The sequence below is a fragment of the Canis lupus genome, chromosome 22, assembly GCF_048164855.1.
Source record: "Canis lupus baileyi chromosome 22, mCanLup2.hap1, whole genome shotgun sequence".
NCBI lineage: Eukaryota > Metazoa > Chordata > Mammalia > Carnivora > Canidae > Canis > Canis lupus.
The window spans coordinates 42,718,541-42,732,051 of NC_132859.1; the positions used below are offsets into that span (position 1 = coordinate 42,718,541).

At 40.9% G+C, this 13,511-nt stretch overlaps 1 protein-coding gene across 3 annotated transcripts in view; it reads right to left on the reverse strand.

The window, feature by feature from the left end:
* Positions 1-10,840: 10,840 nt before the first annotated feature.
* Positions 10,841-13,511, reverse strand: part of ENTPD3 (ectonucleoside triphosphate diphosphohydrolase 3) — a 33,199-nt gene continuing 30,528 nt past the window's right edge. For all 3 annotated transcript variants that reach the window (XM_072793235.1, XM_072793233.1, XM_072793236.1), the window contains one exon: positions 10,841-12,094. In XM_072793235.1, the coding sequence (XP_072649336.1) occupies positions 11,858-12,094 (237 nt within the window). In that variant the 3' untranslated portion in view covers positions 10,841-11,857. The remainder of the gene's footprint in view (positions 12,095-13,511) is intronic.

Genomic DNA, 13,511 nt, shown 5'->3' on the forward strand with positions numbered 1-13,511 from the left:
TTTTGAGTGTAAGAAGCTGTTGATAGAAAGAAGTTGTCATGCCCTAAAATAGACCATTAAACTCCTTATACTCTGTGGAAGACAGAATATTCTATTGCATGGAAAGCTCACTGACACCAAGATTATATATATTTTCTCACATTATAATATGGAACAGGAGCCCACTGTTAGAAGAAAATGTTAGCTATGTACTCTGGAAACAGTTGAACAATTGCAAAATTCACTGGTCAAGCTAATAGGCCCCTAAATTCAGAACAAGCTCCAGGAACATGTAAAAGCAGATACATTCTTCAGTGTAATTTTAGATAGGAGCACTGGTATCTCTTCCAATGGAAATCTCCCCCTCTTTGTGTGCTGTTTTCACCAGAGGGCAGAAGGTAAGGTGGAACTTTGTTTAGATCTGTTTGATTTGTAAAGGCTGCTGACATGACTGAGAGTCTCTTGCAGAGAATATAGCAGTCTAAGGTTTACCAGAGGAGCACCTGTGGGGTTTCATTTATCCGTCAATGGTCAGCTGGCAAGGATTTGTGACAGCTTCCACCAGGTCTTTTTCTTGACCTCTAAAACATGGGAGATGGCTTCAGCTGTTATTTGGTCCTATGCAGTGGAGCCAGTTACCAGGCTTCTAGTCACCGTGGACAAGTCATGGACAGCTAATGCTCTGCTTCTCAGAGCACTTCACCACTTGGCTGGGTTTGCTGCAGGCATTCCTGAATGAGTAAGAGAAATCCTGGGAGGAGGAAGAGGAGTGGGAGAGAAGCATCAGAGAAAATGCCACATGGAGCAGACTCTCAGAGTCTGAGCCTTTTCACAGCTAAGTGTACAATCACCATTAACATTTTTCAGGAAATAGGCTCCTACAGCGGTGCTGAGAGGCCTCTTTTTTTTTTTGCATTTTTTATTCTATCAACAAGTTTGACTTTACAGTGATGATGCTGTGTGTTGAATACATTTTTTTCATATCCCGAGTCCTTGCCTCAGGACATGCAGCAGGCTGATACCCCGTTCACTTGTCAAATGATGCCAACCTTGTCATCCAGAAGTTTCTGAAGATGAGGGGAAGTGGGACCCAGGCTTTATGCCCTGGTACAGTGAAGTAAAGTATGAGAATAGAAGGATCTCCTTCCACTTTCCCCATGATGAATGGCCAACAAGTTCCCATAATGTCTTCATAGCCATAGGCTTCCGAGAAAGCCACAGAAAGGCCTTGTTCATTCTCCTTCTGAACCATGTCATTTCTGATGTGCAGGAGCAGCTGTTAAAATGCTTACTGTGATACATTGTTCAGTACCTCATCCCACACCATCTGCATCTGCTGGAGAATGATGAGTCTGAGGTGGTACTCTATGAGGCTTTCCAGGGAGATAGTTCCTACCTGAGTGAGTATAGAGCAGAGCTGCAGAGGATGGCTGTTCCTAGGCAAGGGCAATCATATAATATCCTTGCTGCCTTACACTTGAATCTCATTTCCTACCCCAGTATCAGTACAGCTGTCTCCATTCCAGCCACTATGTTGGCCACTATGCCTATTCATGTCCAATCTGCAGCAGGAGAGAATCTGAATCTGATGAGGCACTCTGGAAAGGAGCAAAGACTTGCCTGGGCTGGCCCTGACATGAATTCCTCAGGACATCTGATGGCCATCAGGTCTTGGATGACTTTGACCCATACACACACAGAGTGGCTAGAAGGCTGAGTTGCTCACCTTATAACTGGTACTTGGAACTTGCCCCAAGGCAAATGTATCTGCTGAGCAGACTTTTGGGTTTTGCTGTTTGACTTATGTGATTATTTTAAAAAGGCTTTCAAGTGTCAGTGGAGCTTGTACTTGTACTAGAGAAGGTAAATCTTGTGAACCTTTAATGCAGTCAGGTTGAGGGACAATTGCATAAAAGGCAAGTAAGGTTGCTCGATATATTTAAAATTCAATCAGTGATTCAGTAAAGAAAATAGAACTATGTGTGGAGCTCTTAACGCAAGTGGCCTTGTACGTTTTCTTTACCTGCTGTTATTAGATTAAAACTTTGTGGAGAAACCCTGGGTAGAAACCCAAGCACACTTTTTTTTTTTTTAAAGCAACAATATCTAGTATAGAGTCATTAGTAGGGTCAAGGAATCCTTTTATGAGACCTGAGAGGCAAGGGAGAGAGAGTAAAAAGGGGATCTTCAGACAGAAGGGAAAAGATAGAAAAAAAAAAAAAAGATGTACATGGTGAGTGCATCTGGGTGTCTAGCAGAGAGAAGCAATGTGGTTTGCTGGAAAAACACAGGCTGTGGAGTCAGCCCTGGGTTCACATCTCCCCTCTGGCCCTCTCTGGTTGTGTGATATTGGTTGAGTTACTCAACCTTTTAGTGGTCCTTCCTCCCTAAAATTGAGGTTTGAAAGCTCTCTATATTTCCCTAAATATTGTTGGAAGGATGAACTGGGATAGAAGATATGAAAAATACTTTGTAAATTATAAATTTGTTTATGTAATTAACTACCCTGGTGCTAAGAGATTTGTAGTGAGATTATCATTCATTGATTCATTTATTTAGCAAACTCACATGCACACATAATGATTATAGCTCTCATCTCTTGCTAACCAGTGCCAAGCCCTATGCTCAGTAAGGCCCTGTAGTCCATAAGACAGCCTCCACCCTCAAAAAACTCTAGCTGTGTGAGGGGACTGCCTTCTGCCAGCGCAGGACGGCAGCCTGGGATGAATTCGCCTGATAAGACTGGTCTCCATAGCCTGGGGCAGCCTCTCCCTCAGGAGAGTTGGGTTTGGTTTACTCTCACCTCTGTGCTCATTGGAACCTGAGAACAAGGAAGGGCTTTTCCTCTGGGAGGGCTGGCAGAGCTCTGGAAAAGTGGGAAGGAGCACTCTGAGATGGCTTTGTTGGAACCCACTGATATTCTTATTCACCTGTAGAATGAGTTTACCTCAGAAAGGTTGGGCTGTCTGCCTGGGGAAAGGTGGCAGAGATGTAGGAGGTTTGCAGGGAGAGCTGGAGGGTTGGTTGGGATCCTAGGGTGAGGTTGCTGCTCCTGCACCAGTGAACAGAGTCACTTCTGAAAAACTAAAGGGACAGAGACACGTAGAATGGCCGTTAGCTCTAGAAAAAGTACTTATGATGTCTCAGGTGGCTGGATACTTCAATACTTTGGATTTCTTTGACCTACTGTATCTCCTCATTGAGGGTTCCAGGAGGTGGGGAAGTAACTGTGATAGGAGATTGTATGCTATTGTCAACAGACACTTTGATGATTTTCCCAATACTTTCTGTGACTCTGAGCAAGTTACTTGCTTTCTCTAAACTTAAGCTTCCAAAAAAAAAAAATAAATAAATAAATAAATAAACTTAAGCTTCCTTCATGATAAAATAAGGATGATGAATGTCAACTTCAAGGGCTTTTAGGACTAAATGGTACTATCTATATCAGGGATCTGCACACTTTTCTTGCAAAAGGCCTAATAGTGAATATTTTAGACATTGCTGGCTGTACAGTCTTAGCCACAACTATTAAGCTCTGCTTTTTTAGTGCAAAAGCAACCATAGATAATATGAAAGTGTTATGGAGCCCACTTTACCCCAGAGTATTTTTATCCCTGACCGTGGTTCTGAAATCCAGAGAAAGGCAATGAGACTTTCCCTCTGCTGAGAGGTCAAGTTCTAAGATGTTTCAGAAGTGAGTTTTAGGGACGCCTGGGTGGCTCAGTGGTTGAGGGTCTGCCTTTGGCTCAGGGCGTGATCCTGGAGTTCTGGGATCGAGTCCCACATCGGGCTCCTTGCATGGAGCCTGCTTCTGTCTCTGTCTCTCATGAATAAATAAATAAAATATTTAGAAAAAGATTTTAAAAAGTGAGTTTTAGGTAGACAAGAGCAAAGAAACAAAATCAGAGGCCCCTTGAAACACCACTACTTTTTAGTAAGGAAAAGGGCAGGTGATAAAAGTAGAGGGGTGGTAAAAAACAACAACAACAACAACGACAGACAGACTCTGGGTAAAGATGGCTGATAGAACACAAATATCTAGTTGCATTCCGTCTTAATACTGCACTACAAAACTGTGATGAGACTCCTTAGATACCGGGGAACCCTTGTTTATCTTCTCATATTTAAGCTAGGGTGAAGTAAAAATGAGGTTCTCAGTTGTTGATTCAAGCTTCACTATAGGATAATTTTACTGGGAAAGTCCAAATGCCAACAACATTTCTTTAGAGGATGGGCAGAGGGAAAGAGAAAATCTTAAGTAGACTTCATGCCCAGCATGAACCCAACATGAGACTCCATCTCAGAGCCTTGAGATCATTACTTGAGGTGAAATCAAGATTAGATGCCTAACCCTGAGCCACCAGGCACCCCACCAACACCGCATTTTGTCCTTTGTGCAGTTGCTTGGCTTCCCCATAACAAAAGGCTCCTCCGACCTGCCTGGAGGGCAGAGATAGCCTAGAGCCTGGGTTAGAGGGCTCTAAACACTGGATTCTAAACACTGAATATACCCCAGTTCCCTTAACCCTGCTGTTTGGGGTATGATGCCTCCACCCTCAACTGTGAGTCTTCCAATCCCTCTGCCTGCATTTGGGAGAGGTAGTCTCTCACCAACAAACAGAGGGAGAAGGGATCCCAGGAGCTCCTATTTCTCAAATAGCTTTAAACTAATCATGTTTATTTTGTGCCCCCAACCCAAGTTCCAGCTGTACCTAATTCACTAATTCCTGAGCTTTTATTTTTTTAAAGATTTTATTAATTTATTCATGAGAGAGAGAGAGGCAGAGACACAGGAAGAGGGAGAAGCAGGCTCCATGCAGGGAGCCTAATGTGGGACTCAATCCTGGGACAACAGGATCACGCCCTGGGCCAAAGGCAGGTGCTAAACCGCTGAGCCACCGAGGGATCTCCAATTCCTGAGCTTTTAAATGATGCTACTGTTTAATTAGCAGTAGCATCCTGGTTGATTATTAATTTCCTAATTGATTTGGGATTAAGATTTCTTGGGTCTGCTAAATCAATTACCTCTGGTTGATCAGCATTTCAGGTGCAAAATGTTATTGTTGCCTTCTGTTCTCCCCCATGCTTGTGGATTTATGCTGATATGGACAGCCTTCTTCAAAAGCAGTCTGGATTCTAACCTTCTCCCTACTCAACCCTTTCCCTTTACTGCTTTCATATCTCAGTTAATGGCAACCCTATACTTCCAGTTGTTCAGGCAGAAGTTCAGAATAATTCTTGAATCCTCCCCTCTCTTACTCTATATGCACCAGGAAATCTTATGGGCTCTATTTTCAAAAATATGCAGTAGCTGACCATTGCTTACAGTGTCCACTGCTACCTCTCAGTCCAAGCTACCAGCATCTCTCATCTGGATGGTTCTAATAACCTACCAATTGGTTTTCCTGTTTCTGCCCTTGTACACTTCACTTTATTTTTCTTAATGCAGCTAGAGAATAGGCCCTTTAAAACAGAAGCCAGATATCCTTCATTTTTTCAAACCCTCCAGTGGCTCCCTCTCGCCCTGTCTACCTCCTGTTAGCTCTCTGACTTCATTTCCTACATCTTTTAGTTCCTTCTGTTCCAGCCTCTCTGTATCTTGAACATGTTCCTACCCTAGAGCCTTTGCACATACTATGTCCTTTGCTAAGAATGCTCTTCCACCAGATACTCAAACAGCTGATTCCTTCACTTTCTTCAAGTTTTGGTTCAAATGTCATCTCATCAGAAAATACTTTTCTGGCTTATTTACATGAAGTTCCAGCCTGCCCCTCCTGACAGCCTGCTCTGTGGATTTCAGACTTGCCTTCAGCCCCCATGATCACATAAGCCAATGTCTTGCAAAAACAATATCTTAACATATATCTCCTACTGATTCTCCTTCTCCAGCTAAGCTCTGACTGATACACACAATATGTCATTTCATCTGGAAATAGTTGAGCAATATCTAAATGGTAAGGATTCTTGAAAAACAAACAAAAAACAATCCACAATTTCATCATCTCAGCTAGACAAAAATCAAAATCAGTTTCTTGATATCATCAAATGTTCAGACCTCCAATTGTCACATAACTTCATAATACTAAAAATATTTTTGAACTACTGAATTTTTTTTTTTTTTCAGCATATTTAGTTAGGGAAGGAAAAAGTCTGGAAATGATTTTCTTCTTGGCTCCAGCAGAGGGCCTCAAGTCTCATGTGTTTCATTTTCCAGAAGAAAGTAGTTTGGTTTCTCCTATAATCTCAGTCATTTGGCCCAGTGCTTACTTAGCACATGGTAGATTTTTGGTAAATATATGATGAGTGAATGAATGAATAAGTACGTGGGTGAAAGAAATACTTTTTAAACTTGTATTCATTGGCTATACTCTGTGCCAGGCACTGGCAATGTGCTAAATTTTCTTTCTTTTTTTAAAAGATTTTATTTATTCATGAGAGACAAAAAGAGAGAGAAGCAGAGACACAGGCAGAGGGAGAAGCAGACTCTATGCAGGGAGCCAGATGTGGGACTCGATCCCAGGACTCCAGGATCACGCCTTGAGCCGAAGGCAGACACTCAACTGCTGAACCACCCAGAAATCCCAATTTTCTCTTTTCTTATAACCATCCCATGAGGTAGGTATTATCCTTATTTTATATATGAGGAAATCAGAGCTCAAAGAAATTCAAAGGCTTTATGAAGATCATAGAGATAGAAAATCTCTGAGTTAATGTAGATCTATAATTTTATTTTATTTTTTTAAAGATGTATTTATTTATTCAGAGAGAGAGAGAGAGAGAGAGAGGCAGAGACACAGGCAGAGGAACAAGCAGGCTCCATGGAGGAAGCCCGACACGGGACCCGATCCCGGGCCTCCAGGATCACAACCCGGGACGCAGGCAGCGTCAAACTGCTGCGCCACCAGGGCTGCCCTAATTTTATTTTTTAAATGTCATATAAGACATCTAGAAAGTGTATACATGGTTGAAAAAGGGAACACCTGTAACTACTGGCCTGTTACAGAACAGCACTGTCACCCCAGAACTTGTTATGGACCAAATGTTTGTATCCCCCAATATTTATATATTGAAACCCCAACCTTCACTGTGATGGTATTTGGTACTTCAGCAGGTATTTAGGGTGGGATGAGGCCATGAGGGTCAGGCTCTTGTGATGGGATTGGTACTCTTAAAAGAAGAGATACCAGAGAGCTCACTGTCTTTCTCCCTACACAAGCACAGAAGAAAGGCCAAGGGGAGCCTCAGTAAGAAGGCAGGCTGTTTATAAGCCTGAAAGAAGTCTCTCACCAGGTACTGAATTGGCTGACACCTTGGTCTCAGGCTTCCTGGCTTCTAGAGCTGTGAGACAATAAATGTGTGTTGTTTAAGTCACCTGTTCTATGGTACTTTGTCATGGCAGCCCTAACATACTGAGACATTCATGTATCCCTTTCTAAACACTACCTCCATCTTCCCTCAAATTTAAGAGTAATAATTTCCTTGCTTTCCTTGAGAGTTGATTTTCTGTGTTTAGTTTTGCCGGTTTTTGAACTTCATATAAATGGAATTATTCGTATGTGTTTTTGTGACTTGATTTTACCCTCAATGTCACCTTGGCAAGATCCAACCATTTTGAGCATAGATTTACATTTCTTTTGTTTTCATACTATACGGTGTTTTTTAGTACTATGGATATATCACTATATACCCTTCCATTTTATGGGATAGGCATCTTGGCTGCTGGTAAAAGCATTCTTAGGCATGTAGCCTGGTGTACATTAAAACATGTATGTCTAAGGTATATACCTTAGACTAGAATTTCTGGGTCATTTGGTACATATAGCTTCTAAGAATTTCTGGGTCATTTGGTACATATAGCTTCAACTTTATTAGATAATACCAGTTTCCCAGAATGGTTACATTAATTACGTCCAGTGCATGAGAGTTCTAGTTGTTCCACACTTACCAACATTTAGTGTTGTCAGAGTTTTTAATTTTATCAAACAATGGGTGTATTATGATGATTCATCATAGTTTTAATATGCATTTCCCTAATCTATAAATGAAGTTGAGCACCTTTTCATATTTATTGAACAGTTAGATTTCTCCTTTTGTAAAATGGCTTTTCACTTGCCTTTTTCTCACTGATTTGTCGGAATTCTCCATGTAATTTGGAAACTAGTCCTTTATCAGTCATATACGTTGCAAATACCTCCTTCCACTCTGTAGCTTATCTTTTCACTCTTATAATGGTGTTTTTTGAGGAATAGAAGTTCTTAATTTTAATGTAATCGAATATCACGTATTCTCTTACGGTAAGTGCATTTTGTGCAATGCTTAGGAAACCCTTCCCTTACTGAAGATCTTAAAATTTTTCTCCTCTTTTCTGTTCTAAAACCTTTGTAGGTTTGTCTTTCATGCTTAGGTCTCTAACTGTCCTGCAAGTAATTTTTGAAAATAGTGTGAGGAAGGAGTCGAATTTCCTTTTTTTCCTCCATATGGAAATCCATTTGTCCCACATCTTTTTCATTGCTCTGGTGTAATACTTCTGTCATAAATCAAGTGTCTATATGTGAATGAGTATGTTGGACTACAACATTCTAAAGCCAAACTCCTATCTGCCATGTGACACTGCCTTTTCCTGTGACAGGAAATGTGACAGACATAATGGGCTTTAGATTCAATCAGACCAGAATCTCAACTCACAGTCTCCACCTCCAAAGTTTACTAGCTGGGTAATGTTGGTATGTTATTTTACCTCTAAGCCTATGCCTTTCCTGCACGTTACTGTAAGGAATAGACACAATTTGTGATACTAATCACTTTTATCTTCACTTATATTTCAAATGTAAGCACTTGTTTTGGTTGGGGTCTTGGGGCCTAGGTTCTATAGTATTAATTTTCTATTGGCCATGTAACAAATTGCCATAAACTTAGTGGCCTCAAACAATACCCATGTATTACCTCCAAATTCTGTAGGTCAGAAGTCTGGGTGAGCTCAACTGGGTTCTCTGCTTAGGGTCTCTAAAGGCTGAAATTGACGGGTCAAATCTGGTGGAGCTCTTAACTGGAAGTTCTGGGGAACTATGCTTTCAAGTTTATGCAAATTGCTAAAAGAACATAGTTGCTTGCAGTTGTAAGACTGAGGCCCCTGCTTTCTTGTGGGCTGTCAGCCAAGGGCTGCTCTTCATTCCTAGAGGCTGCTCTTGGGTTCTCTCATGCCTGGCCTCCTCCATCTTTAAGTTAGCAATAGCATATCAACTCCTTCTCAGGCTTTGAATATCTCTGTCTTCTGGAGCAAGTGCTCTACCTTTAAAGAGTTCACGTGAGAAAAAAGCCTACCTGGATAATCTCTCCTATTTAAGGTCCACTGACTGGTGACTACATCTGCAAATCCCTTTTGCGGTGTACAACATAATCTCCCGAGTAACACTAGGAGGTAAGGTGGCGGGACCATGTTAGACTTCTGTTTATCATAATCTTACTAGATATGTTACCAGGACTGCAGATTTCATGATAGTTCATCTGGTAAGAATTCTTTGATATATGTTAGAAAACACAAAATATTTCATTAGCTTATTCCAAGTTCCCGAATCAGCTAGAAACATTGACTATGATTTGCCTTCTTGGACTCATGGCCCTCTTCCCTGCTTAGACATAAATGTCTTTTCATGCAAACTCTTGGTTATTTGGATACTATTTTTATCTAATATATCTATACTTTATTGCCCACTCTTCATCCTTTATGGAAATAACACCAACCAACAAATACATTAAGTAAGTATATTACATTTATAGCACTTATCCAAATCTGAGATCACACCTGGCAAGGTGTTAGGCCCATAGTACGTATTTTTTAGAATTTTGTTGAATGAATGAGTGATTAATAACAGGATTTGCCCTTCAGTAGCCTACTGTCTATTTTAGAAATAAGCCATATGCACACACAAGATAAATAATAATTTACCTAACTAGTTTGTATGTATGTATATATATATTCTTAACTAGCTTTTTATTTTTATTTTTTTAAGATTTATTTATTTATTCATGGGAGACACACACAAGAGAGGCAGACATAGGCAGAGGAAGAAGCAGGCAGGGAGCCTGATGTGGGACTCAATCCCAGGATCACCAGATCACCACCTAAGCCTAAGGAAGACACTCAACCACTGAGTCACCCAAGTGTCCCCTGAACTAGCTTCTTAAAAAATATTTTATTTATTTATTTGACAGAGAGACACACACACAGAGCGTGCAAACATAAGCTGGAGGAGAGGCAAGAGGGAGAGGGAGAAGCAGACTCCCCCTGAGCAGAGAGCCAGATGTGGGGCTTGATCCTGGAGGTCCAGCATCATGACCTGAGTTGAACGTAGATGCTCAACCACTGAGCCCAGAGCCCAGGTGCCCCCCCCAACTAGTTTTTAAAAGGTGGTCCAGTAGATCATTGTGTGTGTGTGTGTGTGTGTGTGTGTGTGTGTGTGTATGTGTAAGGAAAGCTTTGTGGAAAGAGCAGAGCTAAATCAGGGCTTGAGAAATATGCATGATTTGGATGGTTGGGAGGATGACCCACAGGTGAAGGAGTGAGAATTGTGTGAGCAAAGATGCATTTTTGGGAATGATCTGAGTGGCAGGTTGTAGCACAGAAGTTTTAGATGTCAAATAAGATACAGAAATGTTTGACTCAATTACCTCAAGGAGCCAAAGGCTTTCCAAAGTGAAGTACTTTGACTTCTCTGGAATAAAGGTGATATTAATGCATAATTTTCTTAGTTCACTAGGAAAGATTTCCTAACAAATTTTTCCTCATTTTAAGAACTTCCTCTCATAAATACCACCTTGGGTCCTTAGTAGAAAAAGTACTGTTTGCAAGGCAACAAACACATTTCAAATCAAAATAAGAGTCCTTTATTCCATATTCAGCTAACCAACAACAATTGGAAATAATGTTGATTGGTTTTTTTTTTCAACATTGGACTTGCCGTAGTTCTTTCTCATCCTACGTAGGAAAGTGGTAAGTGAGGAAATCTCAAGACAGCATCAAGTACACTTGTGGGAACAGTGGACAAAACACACACCACGCTGTCAATGGAGAAATAGCCCTAAGCAAAAGCCTAGAAAGGCAAAAAGATGTGTTACATGATAGCCTCACTAGGAGTAAATGTTTTATAGGAGGACCGAGGCATATGAAGAGTAGGTGAGAATGAATTCATACACACAGGCTGCAATCTACTGACTAGTGCCCTGAGTGGGAATCCCACTCTGGAAAGACTGCAGTTTCCTGGGAGATTTTCTATGTGTCTCTGTCTTCCAGGTTCTGCCCGTATGACAGAGCCTGGCCATGGCCACTATCATTGGGGTAAAGGAATCTTCTCCACCAGATACTATATTCTACTAGTCTGAGGTACCTCAATGTTTATGGGATTGCTAACTCTTAGTTAAGAATCAATGGGAGGAAGCCATGATGCAACATATCTAACTGTGTCAAATGCTTAATGGGCACCTGTCAACTTCCAAACTTGCTAGGAGGTATAGGGCACTTCTGAGGAAGGAAAAATGCAAACTGAGCCCTGAGGTCAGTTCTTCAACATCAAACTGTCATATTCTCAACTTACTGTTCCTAGCACTTGGAATAAAAAGCCTGACCTTGATGGCCTGTCTCTCCTCAGTTCTCCAATAGGCCAGCAAGTGGATGGTAGGGTCCTTGGAGAAGCAATGTGCCCAGAATGGTTGGGGGACTCCGCAAGAGGTGCTTTGGCATAAATCACTATCAGAGAGGTGCATGACCTAGGTACTTGACTTTCGTTGTATTTCCTGAAGATGGACATTTCGCTGACATTGTCTTGTGCTACCCACGCTGGTCCTGGGCAGCCCTCAGGCTCCAGGAGCTGCTTCACAAGGCTCACTCAGAATCCACTGTGTGGTTGAAGGCGTGTTGGGACTGCCTCTGCTTCCTGGACGAAACATACAGGTACACAAGAAATGCCAGACACAGCAAGGCCACTGCTGTGAAGAAGGCGAGGATGCCCAGAAAGGCAGGTGGGTCCATAGGCAGTCGGATCAGAGGGCTTTCGGCTGGGATCTGGTTGGTCAGGCTGAGCATGTAGCCCAGAGACCAGGCTATGCTGCTGTTCCCCACCTGTATGGTAGAAAGATGGCTCAGTTCTCAGGGTAGGGTTTGAGTTGGGAATTACACGTGTCACACCATCATCCTCATGAAACACCCACCTGAAACTGCAGTCTAAAGTCAAAGAATTTTCTCACGTTCAGACACTGGCTAGAATCCAGGTCAGTGAGACCACAAAGGCTTGAGGGCCCTATGCTCAGCACCGTGGAGAAAACCGTCAGAGCCCTCACAACCTTGTCACAGCCAAATGGCATAAGGGCACAGTTAACAACAGTGGGAGTTTTTCTACTGTCAGGTACAGAAGTGTCTGTGGCCAAAGAAAGGGTAATGTGCAGTTTACTGAACCCAGGACCAGCTTCTAAGCACAGGGTGTCAGTCTAAATAGGGAACAGGCTGTGTCAATTTCTTATGTTAGTTCCATCAGTTTTTGTTTCCATGTTTTTAGACTGTTTTATTAGATACAAAAAGTTTCCAATTTGCAATCTTAAGAATGAATTCTGTATCATTATTTATAATCCTCTGTACCTTGAACAATCCTCTTCATTTTAAAGACTATTTGGTTAGATATTAAATAGCTGTACAGAAAATTTTTTAATTTTTTTTTAATTACCATTTCTTTGGGTTGCCTGATAGTTAAATTTTTAAAAAATTTTTAATCTTTCATGTCCTTATGCTTAACGTCTAAGGGTTTCTCTTATAAACACCATATGTTTGATTTTTAAAAATACAATCTGCAATATTTGTGTTTTAACTGGTAAGTTTAATCAATTTATGATTATTGTCATTATTGATATATTTGGACTACTACTTCCTAGTATCTTAGTTTTAAATTTTCAGTTCTACTTTCCTTCTTCTATATTTTTTTCTTTTCTTGCCCTAAAAATGATATTCATATATGAAGTCCCCTTTTATAAGATGGACATTTTAGGCCACTCTTATGACCCCTTACCTGCTCTCTTCACATTGGATATTAGCAATACTGAATTTTGGGTTGTTATGTATGGATGGACTCTTCTCTTTTACTTTTCTTCGGTGTAAGTTTTCTTTTTTTAAATATATATTTTAAGCCACCACATAATTTATTTTTACTGCCTATATTTTTACAACCCTTGGATTTATATCTCTTATTATTTGATTATTTCCTCCAAAAATATTTTTGATATCTTTGTGTGGCATATTTTCTCTTTATGCCTTCACATTTGAATACTAATTTGGCTGTATATAAACTTCTTTATGAATAAAGGAAAGGGACTTGAAAGCTGGAATTCTATATCCATCCAAACTGGTATCCAAGGGATGTCATGTTCCATTCTTATAATGTATTTTCCTGCTAATTAGATTCATTAGAAGCAAAGCTTAGAGAGTGCATGCCCACCAACAGTCCTTATATGTCTCCAGACAGCCTTATCTTTTTGTAGATGACTCAATT